The 19,070-nt window shown below is 37.1% G+C and overlaps 1 protein-coding gene and 1 long non-coding RNA gene across 3 annotated transcripts in view; one reads left to right on the top strand and one right to left on the bottom strand.

The window, feature by feature from the left end:
- Positions 1 to 2,363: 2,363 nt before the first annotated feature.
- On the top strand, positions 2,364 to 6,729 carry LOC121387356. The gene is made up of 2 exons (XR_005959800.1): positions 2,364 to 5,367; positions 5,444 to 6,729. It is a non-coding gene; the product is annotated as an uncharacterized LOC121387356 (long non-coding RNA).
- Positions 6,730 to 12,725: 5,996 nt separating this feature from the next.
- The window catches only part of LOC121387809 (inner centromere protein A-like), a 99,803-nt gene continuing 93,458 nt past the window's right edge, over positions 12,726 to 19,070 (bottom strand). For both annotated transcript variants that reach the window (XM_041519021.1, XM_041519022.1), the window contains 2 exons: positions 17,201 to 17,351; positions 12,726 to 14,869 (listed from right to left, as the gene is read on the bottom strand). In XM_041519021.1, coding sequence (XP_041374955.1) covers positions 14,623 to 14,869; positions 17,201 to 17,351 — 398 coding nt within the window. In that variant the 3' untranslated portion in view covers positions 12,726 to 14,622. The remainder of the gene's footprint in view (positions 14,870 to 17,200; positions 17,352 to 19,070) is intronic.

The raw sequence follows: 19,070 nt of genomic DNA, 5'->3' as shown, positions 1-19,070 counted from the left end.
TAATTTCAGCTATATGGTTGGCATGACTATGTATCTATAATACTGTTTTGGGTCTGTTCTTGGCAAACATTTTATTAATAGATATCAATTTTTTTTTTGTTTAATGAAAAACCTGGCAGAGATGCTGTTTGCTATGTAAAGCTAAAGTTGATGCACGATCTTTGGTTTGTCAATGATCTGTTTTCTCACTGATGTCTGGTTAGTTGTCAGTAGATGTCTGCATTAAGGTGAGGATTTTTCTTCTCATTACTTAGCCCAATATAACTTTTATATTAAAAAAACCCACAAACGTTTTGAAAAATGTCTCATCTATACTGGTCACAAATTGTATAAAATTGTGTAGCATACATGTAGCAAAACAGTATTATACTAAATTTGTGACTGTTATACATTGATAAATTATACTAAATTTGTGAAATACACAATAATAAATTACTGAAATATTTATATATTTTAAAACCACTCCCGTCCAAAACCCACAACATTCTTAACAAACAAGACTAATAAAATGGCTCAAAATATGCATAAAACATTTTGTTTGTCCATTGTTCTATCTGTTATCCAACTTGTGTAATGACATCATTATCTACATTTTATTGAAGGGTAACAATGTTTCTTTCAGATGCCATCCAATCAGAATCCAGTAAATTGTATATTGGCAGAAAGTGTGTAATTAGAAAACCTTGATGTTTTATTTGTGTTTGTATGAAATTTGTGTCTTATTGAATGTAATTTATGTATACGATGTCTAAGAATCTTTGTTGTGACTGCACTGAGTGTGTTATTCATTGCATATTATATACTGAGGGAAAGAATTATGGGAACACATGGAACACTTGTCGTGTTTGCAAATTGCAAATTTTAAAAATAATTGGAAAATTTTATTTTCATTTGGCGGATAAATTTCATCAGATAATTGTTATTTTATTACAAAATACCTAGATTTTTTTTCAACTGTTGAAATTTAAAGAAATGATTTGGCGAAATGTTTGAGTGCCAATAACACGGTTAACTACCTAACACTATGGATGAGGGTTACATCACGCTTTCCTGTTGGTGTTGGTGTAGCTAGCTTTGAGTGCCAGTAACATGGTTGCCTACCTAACACTATGGATGAGGGTTGCATCACACTTTCCTGTTAGCGTTGGTGTTATCTCTTATTTCTTTTCTTCAGTATAGTTTATTTGCATAATGCTTATATGCAAACATTCTCTGTGGTATTTTTGTTAAATACCCAGAATTATGTTTCTGATATATACCATATATAAGATGTATATGCATCCAGCAAATGTGATGTATACAGGGTGTAATGTTAGGGACATGCTGTGTAAATGGGTGTCCTCTATTTAACATATAGAAGGTTTAACTTGTTGTTTTATAAACTAAGAAACGTTTTTACCCCGAGTGCATAATTCTTAAAGCCAAATATACTCAGCAGTACAAATATGTTTTCCCAAAACAAAATAATGTTTTTTTAAGATTTTATTTATAATTCAAAAATTGTTTTGCAACTGTTTAGCTTAACATGTTTTTTAAGTCCAGCTTTACTTGATTGCTAAACACGTTTTGTTAAGCTTGTTTTTGTTTATTAATAAACAGGTTTTTTTTTTACTGCCATGTGCATTCAGTGTTAGGAAACAATTATACTCCATCCAAAACTTACAATATGGTTTCAGCTGCAGGGGCCTAGCTTGGGATTTTCAGGTGGTACGCAGACTTTATCGGAGATGGAATAAAACGCTATTGGCTATGCGTTTACATCATATATTTTAATTTAAAAAAAATATTTGTAATCTCAGGTGGTACGCAGCTGCGTACCTGCGTATATGGAAGCTAGGCCCCTGAGCTGAGACAACTTTGTGTATTAGACTACTGTGCAACTCTAACCTTGGATCTAATCTCAGGTAGTACGCAGCTGCGTACCTGCGTATATGGAAGCTAGACCCCTGAGCTGATACAACTTTGTGTATTAGACTACTGTGCAACTCTAACCTTGGATCTAATCTCAGTTCTCGAGTACCAATATTAACAATTTTGATTTTTGTTTTAGTAATCCACTTTCGTCTCTGTTATATGCTTTTGAAAATGTTAATTTACAATGGGTCAGTATGTCTGATAAATAGAGATTATTATACAATCTTGTGTGTCGTACTGATTTTACGAAACAAGTGTCAGGATTATTGTATCATCCGAGTGAGAGCGAGGGTAATACATGAATCCTGACATGAGTTTCGTAAAATCAGTACGACTCACATGCAAGTATAATAATTTCTTTATTATCCATATTATTATTGTTGTTTTCTTTATGAATAACAAAGACCCGACTCAAAATGTTTTAGCCACAACTAGGTGACGACGAAATGACGTCATATTTTAAATGCAAAGTCTGAGCTAGGACTGGAGAAGCAACGTCATGTTATGACGTCGCTTCCCAAAATTATGTTATTACACGTATGCTTCGTATGATTATTATTAACTCGGTTATGTTAAACCATAATTATAGATAATAATGTGAGGTAAGTGTTTGTATAATAATGTAGTTTTTTTTTTTATTACTGGGTGTTAGATACCAGTAGTTTTATTTATTCTTTAATATTAAATTAAAAACTTTGTTCACTGTAAACTATTTTCTGCAAGGCAGCAAGCAATTCGAAGCATATTGTTTTCTTTTTGTGCTATTTTCAATATAATAATTATTGTTGATTTTTCTTTGGTGAAAGTATTTCTTATATTTTAACTTTTTGTCTAAATTGAAAAGTATTTTAGTTTTTATAAGGTTTTGAAGTTTATGTTTGTGCTACATTGTATATATTTAATGTATTACATGCAGGTAGTAAATAAATTAGTGGAGTAAAATTAATGCATGATGTATTAGAAAGAACATTGCATGGAGTGTTTGTAACAAGCAACGGTTTGCAGTGCACAGTTTAACTCTGGACGAAGACATTTAGAAATGTTTGTATCTCTTCACAAACACCCTCTCCCTTTTCCGATAATTGTTTAACTCTGGACAGTGCACAGTTTAACTCTGGACGAAGACATTTTGAAATGTTTGTATCTCTTCACAAACACCCTCTCCCTTTTCCAATAATTGTTTCCTCTCCCTTCCTAGAGCATTACATAATCGTTCAAAAACCCTTGTTACAATTATTACTTTAAATTTGTGCAAGGGTGAATAGATACTAGTGTTTGAGCTAGGACTAAGAAATTCAAATATTGGTACCAAAATTGGGGCAAATGTTGTTATTGTTGAATTTTTCATCTGTGGGTTCTAAAAATGCTTGATAGCAGTGTGAATCTAATGTTTTACTAACAAAATAACACCATTTTGTACCAATACCATACTCATGATGGAATGAACAGTTATTGATTTGTGAATTTACGTAAAACTTCTCTCTCTCTCTCTCTCTCTCTTCCCCTTAATGGTTCCCCTACTAGATTTGTAATATCAAGTAACCATTAAGATAAATAACTTGAAACGATTCCGGTGTAATTGAAGCATTCCATTTTGATACATTGCTATTCATATTAAGTGGATATTTTGTTCAGATGTTTTGGTTTATGTTTGGATTTCTTCAAGTATTTTTCAGCCATTTTGTTTCTGTAATATTTCAAATGTGCACTGCTGTCTGCTACTGTATTGTGAAATAAAGTGTGTGAAAGTCAATTATAAATGAAACGTTTCATACAAATATTTGTCAAAATAAAGGAGGGAGTACATGTAAACTTCTTCTTTCTTTCAATATATTTTCAAGACATTAGAAAATACGGCACATTAAATACAAAACCAATTATTATATAAATTAGTTAGGATGTTGAAAATAATACACATTATTTATTTATTATTTTTTATTAAATGGGGGCCAGGCCCTTTCAAAACATTGGAAATACTGCAGAAAAAAAGATCAATAAAAAATGGTGGTTGACCTTTATCTATTGGGCAAGTGATGGACTTTTTCATTTGGATACAATAAAATGCATAAGCAGAACTGACAAAAGCCAAATGAATTTTAACAATGTTTTCATATGTTATCAGGTGTAAAAATTCTGTATTATAATGGCAGAGAAATGTTAATGTATAAAAAGAAGTTGCAATACTTGGTAAATATTTTCGTTTGTATAAATCATGTATTATTTTTGCTAAAAACAGTATGTCTTGAATATTTGTGTTTTAAGAATTTTATTTGTAGTATTTGGATTAAAACCATAATTGCAGTTTGAGGCAACTGTAACTGTTATACTTTTGGTATATGCAAGTGTCCCTACTAAATGTATTGTATTTTCAATGTGCTTCAGCATTCATTACTGTACAGTGTTAATGTAACTGGTAATACTCATACACATACATGTATGTATTATGTCATATACTGATTGAAGAAAATAAAGGAACACATATAAGTATTAAAAGCCAATACTGACTGGAACCCAAACCCACATTGATAGTGTGAGCAAGCTAACTGTGTTACTGGCGTAAAGGAACACACATAAGTAGTAAAAGCCAATACTGACTGGAACCCAAACCCACATTGATAGTGTCAGCAAATTAACCGTGTTACTGGCGTAAAGGAACACACATAAGTAGTAAAAGCCAATACTGACTGGAACCCAAACCCACATTGATAGTGTCAGCAAGCTAACCGTGTTACTGGCGTAAAGGAACACACACGGCTCACTGGAACATATCTTGGTTCAGCTAGTCGTCAGATATACAGTAAAGTACTCGTATAATGAACTGCAAGGGACCAGACACATCGGTTCATTATAGCAGTAGTTTGTTATACACATTTGACGAAGCTAGCCCTTTTCATTCAGGAAGTCGGACTTTTTGGATTTTTCAAATTTAAACATTTTTTATTTCATTTATTATCTCCAAAATCAGCGCAGTTGTTTTGGATGCATTGCCATTAATGTTACTGAATGACAACATACAGATTAAAACAAAATATGATGGGTTCGCTGTATGTACACTAATTTACACTGATATTCACAATTTTAACAAACAGATTGGTTTGTTTTAACAGTTAATTCGCTATACATAGTTCATTCTATACCTTAAACATTATTAATACTATATAGGGTTGAAAAACGGGACTTTACAATTAGTTCGTTCCAACCGGTAGTTTGTTGTTAGCGTGTTCGTTCTAAAAGTACTTTACTGTATAAAGTACTGGTATTTCCTTGAAAATTATTAAAATTAATTTTAGATATATTTTATTTGTAAAAGACTAAATGTTGTAGCCACTTTGTCTAAAAAAATTAGCATTTGGCTGATATGGCAATGGTGAACCTAATATACATGTAAGTAATAAAGGCAAATTTACACCCATAGTGTTACCGACATTCAAGCCCAACTACATGACGTTGTTTGTTTAGTACTGAATTCACTTTGATCTAACATGTCTTGTGTTCCCTTATTTATTTCAAACAGTATACAGTTATTGAGTTTTAGGCTTGAATTCACTTTGATCTAACATGTCTTGTGTTCCCTTATTTATTTCAAACAATATACAGTTATTGATAGTTTTAGGCTTGAATTCACTTTGATCTAACATGTCTTGTGTTCCCTTATTTATTTCAAACAGTATACAGTTATTGATAGTTTTAGGCTGGACAGTAAATTACTCTTACTATAAGTGTGCTAGTAGTTTGGTGCATTTTGTTTAAAAGTGTGTGGCTGAAAGATGTTAAATTTACTAATTCAGGACCATACCTGTTATAAAACATTGGTGGGAGGGTGGGTGGGGGAAGGGGCAGTACCGCAGCAAAAGAGTAAAGCCATACTGATACCAGATCCTCCCCAGCCACATGTATAGGGAACTTTTAAAATTAAAAGGGCACATTGGGGTGGCCCTTTCCAGGTGCGGCCCTGTAATTTTGGACCAAAGTAGAAAATAAATATATAAAGGCTCATTGCATGTAACACTACAAGTGGTTCAGCCCCTCCCGCCCCGGAGTCGGTCACTGGCGTAGTCAGAGGCTGAATCCGGGGTGGGCGTGCCTGAACCCTTGTGGATAGGGGCACGTAAAAAGAGTTTCCCAGTTTCCCAGTGGTTCAGTTAACTTTTCGCTAATTTATTATAAGCGGACACTTTAAGTTTTGATGGATATTTTTCTCAATAACCAAATTTGTTTTGGCAAGAAAATAGTAAGCTAAGAGTAAGGTAGAAGCTGTTTAACAATTATTTGACACTTGGTGCAAGGATATCATGTTATAGTGGGGTGCACTTAAATTGCAGAATTTTGTATAGAAAAATTGGGTATAAAAACATTTTGTAACAAAAGATTTGGTACAAAAAAATAAATAAAACACCCCCAAAAAGCAAACAACAAAACAGATTTTGTGTTACTTAAATGTTGGATGACTCCATATATAATACTGATATGGTTAGTAGGCACAATTAATCATGAAAAGTGAAAACTAAAAATTGTTATGGTGCATATTTAGTTATTTTTACTATCCAGTAGGGTAAATATAGTACATTATATCATTGTTAAGGACCAATCAGTGACCTTGTTTCTCGTATTGTGATAGGGAATTATGTCAATACTAACACACTGTTTAACTATTGGGCATTTTTCAATTGTAGCTGCCTTTTTGTTATATACATACATGTTCTTGTAATGTAGAGTTTATCTTTGTCTCGGCTATATATACCACACTGTGTTGTTAATATGTGTACATTGAATGTTGCTTAATTATAGAATATAAATAAATACAATGGATCTAAATGGTTTTTTTATTATTATTTTTTTTACTTTTTTTTAAACATTACATTTCAGTATTGCCAACTATAAACATTGACAAAATAAGCATTTTGAGAGTAATGCTAAAGTAATATTTTCATTTCAACTTATTTTCGTGCTTATATCCATTTAATGTTCAAGCGTGCTTTCCTGGGCACACACCTCGGCTATCTGGGCTGTCTGTCCAGGACAGTGAGTTTTTAGTGACGGTGTAGTGGTCTTACACCTACCCATTGAATCGTTAAAACTTGCTCTGGGTGGGAGCTGGTACCAGGCTGCGAACCCTGTATATACCAGTCTCATGTCCGATGGCTTAACCACGACACAACTGAGGCCCGTACCGGGCAGCGAACTCTGTATATACCAGCCTCATGTATGATGGCTTAACCACGACACCACCGAGGCCCGTACCGGGCTGCGAACTCTGTACATACCAGCCTCATGTATGATGGCTTAACCACGACACCACCGAGGCCGGTACCGGGCTGCAAACTCTGTACATACCAGCCTCATGTCCGATGGCTTAAACACGATACCACCGAGGCCGGTACCGGACTGTGAACCCAGTACATACCAGCCTCATGTCCGATGGCTTAACCACGATACCACTGAGGCCCGTATCGGGCTGCGAACTCTGTACATACCAGCCTCATGTATGATGGCTTAACCACGATACCACCGAGGCCGGTACCGGGCTGCAAACTCTACATACCAGCCTCATGTACGATGGCTTAACCACGATACCACCGGTACTGGGCTGCGAACTCTGTACATACCAGCCTCATGTCCGATGGCTTAACCACGATACCATCGAGGCCCGTACCGGGCTGTGAACTCTGTACATACCAGCCTCATGTCCGATGGCTTAACCACGACACCACCGAGGCCGGTACCGGACTGTGAACCCAGTACCTACCAGCCTCATGTCCGATGGCTTAACCACGACACCACCGAGGCCGGTACCGGACTGTGAACCCAGTACCTACCAGCCTCATGTCCGATGGCTTAACCACGACACCACCGAGGCCGGTACCGGACTGTGAACCCAGTACCTACCAGCCTCATGTCCGATGGCTTAACCACGACACCACCGAGGCCGGTACCGGACTGTGAACCCAGTACCTACCAGCCTCATGTCCGATGGCTTAACCACGACACCACCGAGGCCGGTACCGGACTGTGAACCCAGTACCTACCAGCCTCATGTCCGATGGCTTAACCACGACACCACCGAGGCCGGTACCGGACTGTGAACCCAGTACCTACCAGCCTCATGTCCGATGGCTTAACCACGACACCACCGAGGCCGGTACCGGACTGTGAACCCAGTACCTACCAGCCTCATGTCCGATGGCTTAACCACGACACCACCGAGGCCGGTACCGGACTGTGAACCCAGTACCTACCAGCCTCATGTCCGATGGCTTAACCACGACACCACCGAGGCCGGTACCGGACTGTGAACCCTGTACCTATCAGCCTCATGTCCGATGGCTTAACCACGACACCACCGAGGCCGGTACCGGACTGTGAACTCTGTACCTATCAGCCTCATGTCCGATGGCTTAACCACGACACCACCGAGGCCGGTACCGGACTGCGAACCCTGTACATACCAGCCTCATGTCCGATGGCTTAACCACGACACCACCGAGGCCGGTACCGGACTGCGAACCCTGTACATACCAGCCTCATGTCCGATGGCTTAACCACGACACCACCGAGGCCGGTACCGGACTGCGAACCCAGTACCTACCAGCCTCATGTCCGATGGCTTAACCACGACACCACCGAGGCCGGTACCGGACTGTGAACCCAGTACCTACCAGCCTCATGTCCGATGGCTTAACCACGACACCACCGAGGCCGGTACCGGACTGTGAACCCAGTACCTACCAGCCTCATGTCCGATGGCTTAACCACGACACCACCGAGGCTGGTACCAGACTGTGAACCCTGTACATACCAGCCTCATGTCCGATGGCTTAACCACGACACCACCGAGGCTGGTACCAGACTGCGAACCTTGTACATACCAGCCTTATGTTCGATGGCTACACCACTGAGGCCGGTACCGGGCTGCGAACCCTGTACATACCAGCCTCATGTCCGATGGCTTAACCACGACACCACTGAGGCCGGTACCGTGCTGTGAACCCTGTACCTACCAGCCTCATGTCCGATGGCTTAACCACGACACCACCGAGGCCGGTACCGGACTGTGAACCCAGTACCTACCAGCCTCATGTCCGATGGCTTAACCACGACACCACCGAGGCTGGTACCAGACTGTGAACCCTGTACATACCAGCCTCATGTCCGATGGCTTAACCACGACACCACCGAGGCTGGTACCAGACTGCGAACCTTGTACATACCAGCCTTATGTTCGATGGCTACACCACTGAGGCCGGTACCGGGCTGCGAACCCTGTACATACCAGCCTCATGTCCGATGGCTTAACCACGACACCACTGAGGCCGGTACCGTGCTGTGAACCCTGTACCTACCAGCCTCATGTCCGATGGCTTAACCACGACACCACCGAGGTCAGTTAAAGGAATACATGTACCCTGCTGGGCCCCAACAAATCTTACATTCAAGAGCCATAACTCTGTCAAACATGGATAAATTCCATATTTGACAGAGTTATGGTCCTTGATTTGAAAGTCAAACTTGATCTGGCCATAACTATCAAAAATGGACAAGTCCCCATGAAGGTCAAACTTTTATGATAACTATACATGATAAACCTATACACAAAATTTCTGCTCAAAATATTGATGCATTGTGAAAATAAAGACTCTGTTGTGGGACAGACCCACGAAACCTATGCAGGTTGCATACCACCAAATCAAAACCCATAGACAACAATAGTAACATGTAGCTAAAACTCCTACCTTCAGCATATCAATTGACATAAACGCCACGGATATAAATACTACCACCCCTTACCCTTAAAGTGAATCAGGAAAAATTGGGGGTGAAGCTGCTTATTTCAGAGATAACAGGTAGCGTCTATGACTACCCTAGTTCCGCACAAAATTCGAGTACATTTTTTTTACAGGTACCCCATACATGTTTCAAGCACAAGGCTACTTGACACAGTGGTACCAGATAAAATAAAATTGCATACATTTTTTGCCCAGATGAAATTGTTTTTTTTCCCCAACTAACGCACTCACATTTATCACCAATCACAGGACTTGTGGTGTTCACTTCTCTATCAAAAGTTGGGTGCACCTCGAACTTTGACCCAGTTATTTGGATTAGTGCTACCCATGTAAGTCCCTTCCGGTTGTACCGGTAGGAGACTAATAATGAACAATTCATATTTCCCGCCATTTATTACAAGAAATTTATTAAAGCAGATTGACATGTACATGTATTTGCCTAATAAAGATGTTTAAAAATTACAAATTGATAAACAAGATGCATAAAACTAATACACATACTTTCAAAAACGCATATCACAGCCTCGTTTAATGTTTGAATTTGCTTCATGGTTTTTGTCCTCACTGTAGTAAAGTCACTTGAGCAATCTTCACCATTACCGATAATAATACACAATGACATAATACACAATGAGACATGTATAATTCAAAAACAGAAATACACAATAAAATGGTAACAAATTTTCATTAAAGATATACAAATTAGGAACGTTTTGTAAAATTACCATTGACAAAACTATTTTTTTATCAGCTATAAAGCTATAAAACATTTCTACTATCTACATGTATATTAAAAAAATAGAAGTAGGCGCCATCTGGTTCCTAGATGGAAAAGTTAACATAGAGGGCTGTTCTGTGATACAAACTTACTAATATACTTGTAGTAAAAATAGAAGTAGGCACCATCTGGTTCCTAGATGGAAAAGTTAACATAGAGGACTGTTCTGTGATAAAAACTTACTAATATACATGTACTTGTAGTAAAAATAGAAGTAGGCACCATCTGGTTCCTAGATGGAAAAGTTAACATAGAGGACTGTTCTGTGATAAAAACTTACTAATATACATGTACTTGTAGTAAAAATAGAAGTAGGCACCATCTGGTTCCTAGATGGAAAAGTTAACATAGAGGACTGTTCTGTGATAAAAACTTACTAATATACTTGTAATAAAAATATTAACACGAGCAAAAAAATTCATTGGCCCTTAATTTTCTTGAGTATACTTCTCAAAATATGTAAGAAAAAGCAAGCAATATTAATAATTGCACATTTGCCTAAATATTAATTGAAAATTATGTCATAAATATTATTTAATCAAGGCTTCTAGATTATGTGTTTTTAATCTCTATCCCCCTCTTTAGGTGACATATCTGATCATTACTATTATTTAGTAACATTGTATTAACTTAAAGTAAAGTAGGGCTGGTGAATTTTTAATCTCTATCCCCCTCTTTAGGTGACATATCTGATCATTACTATTATTTAGTAAAATTGTATTAACTTAAAGTAGGACTAGTGAATTTTTGATCGTGGTTAGTAAATTTAAAAAATAACTGATCCCATGGCTAGTGGATTTTATAAAAATTCTACAAGCCCTGATTTAATATAAATTATACTATACTCCATAATACTGATCAATACATACAATAAAAACATCCATATTCTGTGGTTTGATGTGCACATACACATATTCAATTCACAAAATTGCATAATTTCAATCTCTGTTATGTACATGTATGTATGTATGTATGTGTGTGTGTGTGTGTGTGTGTGTATGTATGTATGTATGTATGTATGTGTGTGTGTGTGTGTGTGTATGTATGTGTGTGTGTGTGTGTGTGTGTGTATTTATTACAACATTCAAAACAAATTATCATGTACATGCAGGGCCGTAGTTAGGATATTTTGTTTGGGGGTGGGGGTGGGGGGGGGGGCAACTGAATAGTTAATAGTCTAATAAAACTCCTTAAATGGTTAAGAAGAGAATATTCTTTAAGTTTTTATTAAAAAAAAAATTGGGGGGGGAGGGGGGGGGGGGGGCAAGGGTGGCAGTTGCGGCTAGTTAAGACCCTGATCTACAAATAAACTCAACTGGAATTCCTTAAAAAACCAGGGATTTTTCATGGTCCCTTTTTGTAAATACACTAATGGAAAGAAATAAAGGATCACACAGATAGCAACAAGAAATAATGACTGCATCAAAAATCAATTGATATTGTCAGAAGTTGACTGGGAATATATAAGCAGCACATTCAACACTACATACATTCAATCCCATGTATGAAATACAGACATTATTATGCTAGTAGTGAATTAAATTTGGTCTACAATTTGATATGTTCCCTTATTTTTTTCCATCAGTATCTAAGTAGAGAATATGACCTCTCTAAACTGAGAAGCAGACTGTTTTACTTGGTACTGTAGGTGTTTAGGTTTTCACAACTTTCATTGTATTTTAATTCCTGCAAGATGAAATAAATTCAAGAGAATACTACACGAACGGCCATTTGGATTCCATTCATCTTACCAGTTGTTTCCAAATTTATCTATCAAACATAAGCGTGGTGGATTGTTTTTGAACAAGTTCAAGTCGTAGGATAAATGATATCTACTGGGCACACAAAATTATATTTTATTTCTTACATATCCTTATGTAACAATAACAAACATGACAAAAAACAGAACACTTATTTATGTGGGTTTTTAAAAAAAACCCAGCTGTACTTTTAAAGTAAAGATCAAAATTTACAAAGCCTGTTTTTCATAAACACAGGTGTTTAAGCATTGTAAATGTATGCAGCTGCACGTGTGTAAGACATAAACACAGGTGTTTAAGCACTGTAAATGTATGCAGCTGCACGTGTGTAAGACATAAACACAGGTGTTTAAGCATTGCAAATGTATGCAGCTGCACGTGTGTAAGACATAAACACAGGTGTTTAAACATTGCAAATGTATGCAGCTGCACGTGTGTAAGACATAAATACAGGTGTTTAAGCATTGCAAATGTATGCAGCTGCACGTGTGTAAGACATAAACACAGGTGTTTAAGCACTGCAAATGTATACAGCTGCACGTGTGTAAGACATAAACACAGGTGTTTAAGCACTGTAAATGTATACAGCTGCACGTGTGTAAGACATAAAAAAACAGCCTCTGTAAATTCGCCCCATTATATTTAAATTAAAAATGCATTGCAATTAGTTTTTTCAATTTCGGCCACAACACTGCTGGTGTAAATGATTCGAAAGCACGTGGACATGTAAGTCAATGTATAGTCTTTACATTTCTCAATAAAATAAAAAAAAAATATATATATAGTAAATATTTTTGGTCATTATACAACTTTCAGGCGGTTCTTTCCAAACTAATCCTGTTGAAAGATGAAAGTAACAAGGCATCTGAGATGAATTCTACACCTAAAAGCATTAAATTCACACCATATATATATATATATATATATAGAGAGAGAGAGAGAGAGAGAGAGAGAGAGAGAGAGAGAGAGAGAGAGAGAGAGAGAGAGAGAGAGAGAGAGAGAGAGAGAGAGAGAGAGAGAGAAATTTAAATTGTAAATTCATTTTTTAAAATGTTCCACATCTTCATCCATGTTTGGAACTTCAATGTTGTTCTTTATAATACAACATATTATGGGTCTTCACGGTAAGCATGCAGGCCTCATGATTTCATGCAAACAATTGTTTCCAGTAGTGTGTTGGTAATGTTGTTTCCAGTAGTGTGTTGGTAATGTTGTTTCCAGTAGCGTGTTGGTAATGTTGTTTCCAGTAGCGTGTTGTAATGTTGTTTCCAGTAGCGTGTTGGTAATGTTTTTTCCAGTAGCGTGTTGGTAATGTTGTTTCCAGTAGCGTGTTGGTAATGTTGTTTTCAGTAGCGTGTTGGTAATGTTGTTTCCAGTAGCGTGTTGGTAATGTTGTTTCCAGTAGTGTGTTGGTAATGTGTCAGCAAAATCATAGAACTAAAAGTCTGTCACTTATTTATTAACATGTAATATAATCCATCTATATTATGATTACATGTTAACAGTTTCCATTGTCATGCCCCTGGCTATCCAGGGGTGGGTCCCGGGACAGACATGCTCAAAACCATAGTGGTATATGATCATGTTAAAATAATTCAAAGTCGAAGTTTCCGATGAGTTTCAATAATCACGTGGCACTGAACTAAACAAGTGTTTCCCATAAAATTCAAAATATACCTTGATAATATCTTCGGTCTGGAAGTCCAAACTACATGTATATTCAAATCTTTGTGACAATTTATAGAAATCTGTCAGACAAAAATTGTTTAGGATTTAATAGTAATAATCCATTGAACATTACTATCTACTTTTCCCCCCAGCATTTCAACTTCAAATTTTGTAAAAATCCTACATGTAATTCAAAGTCTGTAATATCAAATCTAAGCCGATTTAAGTTCAAATAATGCAAGTCTTAGAGTTTATCACAGCAGTATTCATAAAGAAACAAAAATCCTGAATTTTATACATACACCATTTTGAACTACAAATATTTTTTTTTAAATTTAAATTTAAATTCTGATATATCACATCAGATATATTCTAAAGTTCAAGTCGGAATGCAACAAGAACATAGCGATTCTGAATTTTATAATCTGCTACATAATGCTGAAGTTCAAATTCTGGTACAATCCAATCCTAGCGTCTGTAACATTTCAAATCCTCCAATCCCAATCACCGTTATAGTGACTGTAGTATCTAACAAGAATAAAAAAATTCCAAATTGGATGAATCTGCTAAAAATAGCTTCCTTTTTTAAAATTCAAATTCTGGTACATCCAATCCAATCCACTGTTATCATTTTAAATGATCCAGTCCCAGTTACAGTAACATTCCTCAAAGAATTTGGTTAAATCTGAATTTTATACATCTGCCATTTTTGAATATGCTACAAGTTGTTTAACTTTTGAAGTTCAAACTCTGGTATATCCAACCCGAGCCACTGTAAGAGTTCAAAGTAGGAGAAGACAAACATCCTCGTAATATCTTGGGTATGTTCCAGACCACCGGCCTCAAGCTGGAGATCACGGTTAAATTTCAACCTCTGCTCCAGCTCGGCTTGGCGACGAGCCATGTCCTCAGCCAATCGTCTCGCCTCTTCTAAAGCTCTTTGGGCCTCTTCCTCACGACGTTTCCTGTAAGAATTGACATTGAATGAGTGTTTATATATGAATGAATGAATGAATGAATGAATGAATTATATATCAACTACTGGGTGTCAAACAAAGGTAACTGGATGAAGAATTCTGTGAAATTAAATGTCTTACCTACCACAAACCTATTCCATGTCGCTGAATATTAAAGTCGAATGTTTATAAAATTAAAAAAAAAAATTAAATACAAAATATTTTACTGAAATTTTAATTGATATATTTCAGATATTTTTAAAAATGTAATGAGATGGAATTTCATAGATGTAACTATGAACCAGCCCCTGCATGTGCTGTAACCTCACCGTGGTGCAGGGGTGTAACATTCTCTTTGAGAATGGCCAATACAGCACAAAATTGAAGTCATTAAACATTCATTCATTCATTCTATGAACCAAGTTTCACTGTTGCAGGACTTAAAATAGAAATATCTTTCAGAATTAATTTTTTGAGATACAAAACAGTAAAGTGGAAACTTGGCATTAACTAGCATAATGAATTCTGTTAGATGTGAAAGCAAGTCTAACAGGTGGCAGCAATATCCATGACAAATTATCTTTTACACTGGAAGGAAGGAAGGAAATGGTTTATTTAACGCCACAAGCAACATATTTTATTGACGGTTATATGGCGTCTGACATATGGTTCACACAGATATTGAAGGAGGAAACCCGCTGTTGCCATTTCTACTCTTTTCGATTAGCAGCAAGGGATCTTTTATATGTACTACCCCATATACAGGATAGCACATACCACAGCCTTTGTTGTACCAGTTGTGGTGTACTGGCTAGATCCCAAACTGACCACGCATCAAGCGAGTGCTTTACCACTGGGCTACGTCTCGCCTCCCCATTTTACAATGGAACCTGTCTAAAAATGATAACCACACGACCAAGTAAAAGGTTTGGTTTTAAGGGTGTCCAGTTTAGAGAGGTTCTCTTTTGTACTAATATTTTAAAAGGGACTGAAAAATAGATCTGGTTTTCAGTGAATTCCAGCTTGCAGAAGGTCCGGTTTTGAAGAGTTTTACTGAAGATGCATATCAGTCTACCGGTACCAATCTGACACCAAAATTCATTATTTATTGTCAATGTTATCTGACTGTTTTGTGTTTAGATCTGTATGATGAATACATTCACTAATTTACGAGGGGACCGCCCGTCCTGGCAAGTGCAAGAGAGTACAGGCAGGCTGACCAGGGTCGAGGCGGGCGAGGGGGGCGAGGGGGGTGGATTTGGAGCTATTGAATTTGCAAATGTCTCATAGGATTATAGCCAAATAGAAAAAAAACAGAAAGAAAGAAATATTTTATTTAATGACGCACTCAACACATTTTATTTAATGACGCACTCAACACATTTTATTTAATGACGCACTCAACACATTTTATTTAATGACGCACTCAACACATTTTATTTAATGACGCACTCAACACATTTTATTTAATGACGCACTCAACACATTTTATTTATGGTTATATGGCGTTAGACATACGGTTAAGGACCACACAGATAATGAGAGAGGAAACCCACTGTCGTCACTTCAAGGGCTACTGTTTTTGATTAGAAAGAAAGAAATGTTTTATTTAACGACGCACTCAACACATTTTTATTTACGGTTATATGGCGTCAGATATATGGTTACGGACCACACAGATTTTGAGAGGAAACCCGCTGTCACCACTATATGGGCTACTCTTCCGATTAGCAGCAAGGGATCTTTTATTTGCGCTTCCCACAGGCAGGATAGCACAAACCATGGCCTTTGTTGAACCAGTTATGGATCACTGGTCGGTGCAAGTGGTTTACACCTACCCATTGAGCCTTGCGGAGCACTCACTCAGGGTTTGGAGTCGGTATCTGAATTAAAAATCCTATGCCTCGAGTGGCATCCGAACCCAGTACCTACCAGCCTGTAGACCGATGGCCTACCACGACGCCACCGAGGTCGGTCTCTTCTCGATTAGCAACAAGGAATCTTTTACATGCACTATTCCAGAGACAGGGAAGTACATACCACGGCCTTTGATATGACATCAAGCGAGCACTGTACCACTCAACTACGTCCCACACCAGAGCCAAATAGAAACTGTTGCGTAATTTCTTGAAAGTATGGACGCGTAATTTTAAGCCGTTTGCGGAAATTGAACTAGAGCTAGTTTTGGTTGTTTAGACTTAGTTGATTGAATGCTAGCTCGTCACAACATAGGACAGGATATCATACAGGTCAGGTCAGAGGGATTTACGTGCACATTCAGAGCAAGCTGCTGTAGCGCACGCCTGTCCTGGGCACAGGTGCTGGCCTCGGACATCATACCTGTCTTCCTCCTCTTTTATTCGTCTCTGTTCCTCCTCTTCTTTTTTCATTCTCTCGTACTCCAGCCTCTCCTGTTCAGCCATCAGAGACATTCTCAGTTCTTCCTCCTTCCGTCGTTCCTCTTCCTCCAGTTCTCTCTGTCGCTGCAGTTCTACAGAGGAGACAGATAACACAAGTAGAGGAAAGGAATGTTTATTTGATGACAAGACAAAAACAATGTGTTCGAAGTGTGCAAAGAAAAAAAAACTTTCAGGCTCAGTCGGTGAAGAGTTTTTGACCTTGGCTTAGAAAACTTAAAGGTAGGGTCAACTCAAACAAGAGCCTTATATGTTGGAAAGATGCATACCCGGACCACCAACACATACTGACACTTTAGCAAATGAAAAACGAGTAATTTTAGAGTTAATAAAAAAACCATGATTATTCCTGCTAACTGAGGGCAGCCATTTTGTTTAGTTTTTGTGACGTCCAGTGGGATAGCTTAGGGCGAAGTGATGTCTTCTCCTGACCATCTCCTGTATGTACAATGTAAACAAAAGCAGTAATTTTCGACAAGGTGCTTCTCTTTGATCAACCTGACTTGTTAAACAGCATAAATGACATAATAATATAATAAACTATTTAATTAAATATATTTCAAGTTCCATTAACGGAACAAAATGGGGTTATAGTATTTTTCTCTGTTAAACAATCCAAAGGAAAAATGTACACTATTAGACCTATTGATATGCTACGTTGGAGCAAAAACGACGACCCAAGTGATAATTTTCTTTTGTTTGGGACTACGTAATTGGTCAGTTCTGTGGTTTTAGATGGAAAAGTCTGCTTAATCAATAGTTTTACAGAACTATTTACAGTAATAAACCATGTTCATTACTATTTTAGGGGCGACAGGTAATATTCCACAATACCGGTATGTATTTTTGTGTCTAGACAGCATCAATTAATTGGCTCGTCTGGTTACCAATCAAATACACACCTGCCAATCAGGAATCACAGGTAGAAGCAACTAATAGCATAGACCAATTAACTAAGAAAACACTCCGTGTATCATTTCAGTACGTAGGTTACTGCATGGACAAATCATTGTTAATTATTTTGACTTTACTTTGACAATGGTATTTTATTTTGTATTGAAAAATAATATATATAGTGCTGGATATACTTATTGCTGGCTTACTGGGATGTGTATTATTACAGAACATTGCAATGTATGACTATTTATCATCCCGCAAAAACCAGGTAAATTGTGTTTCTCTAGTTCTAAGGCTTATTCCTGATGTTACGCGTTAAGTATTACGTAACCACCAGCTCGCCAGAGGGCGTACTCACCGAGATGGTACAAAATGGCTGCGCCCATTATATATAATAGCCGTCACATTTAACCATTTTATTAATTAACTATACGATTATATTTGTTGATATTAAGCAATAATGTGCATTATATATCGTTGAATACCAGGCCAAATGCCTTTATTGTCCCTTCCTTTAACTATACGATTATATTTGTTGATATTAAGTAATAATGTGCATTATATATCGTTGAATACCTGGCCAAATGCCTTAATTGTCCCTTCCTTTAACTATACGATTATATTTGTTGATATTAAGCAATAATGTGCATTATATATCGTTGAATACCAGGCCAAATGCCTTAATTGTCCCTTCCTTTAACATTATCGTAATTATATAGTTCAAACTGGAAAAACTCTTACATGTTTGCTGTTGTAAATAATTTGTCCACATATACAATGTTGTGTTGTACAGTTTCAAAGATTTTTGTTTGTTTGTTTTGTTTAACTGCATCACTAGAGCAGACTGATTTATTAATCATCAGCTATTGGATGTTAAACATTTGGTAATTTTAACA

This window comes from Gigantopelta aegis, chromosome 13 (genome assembly GCF_016097555.1).
Source record: "Gigantopelta aegis isolate Gae_Host chromosome 13, Gae_host_genome, whole genome shotgun sequence".
NCBI lineage: Eukaryota > Metazoa > Mollusca > Gastropoda > Neomphalida > Peltospiridae > Gigantopelta > Gigantopelta aegis.
The sequence above is the reverse complement of the archived record's forward strand: the minus strand, read 5'-3'. Positions and strand labels throughout refer to the sequence as shown.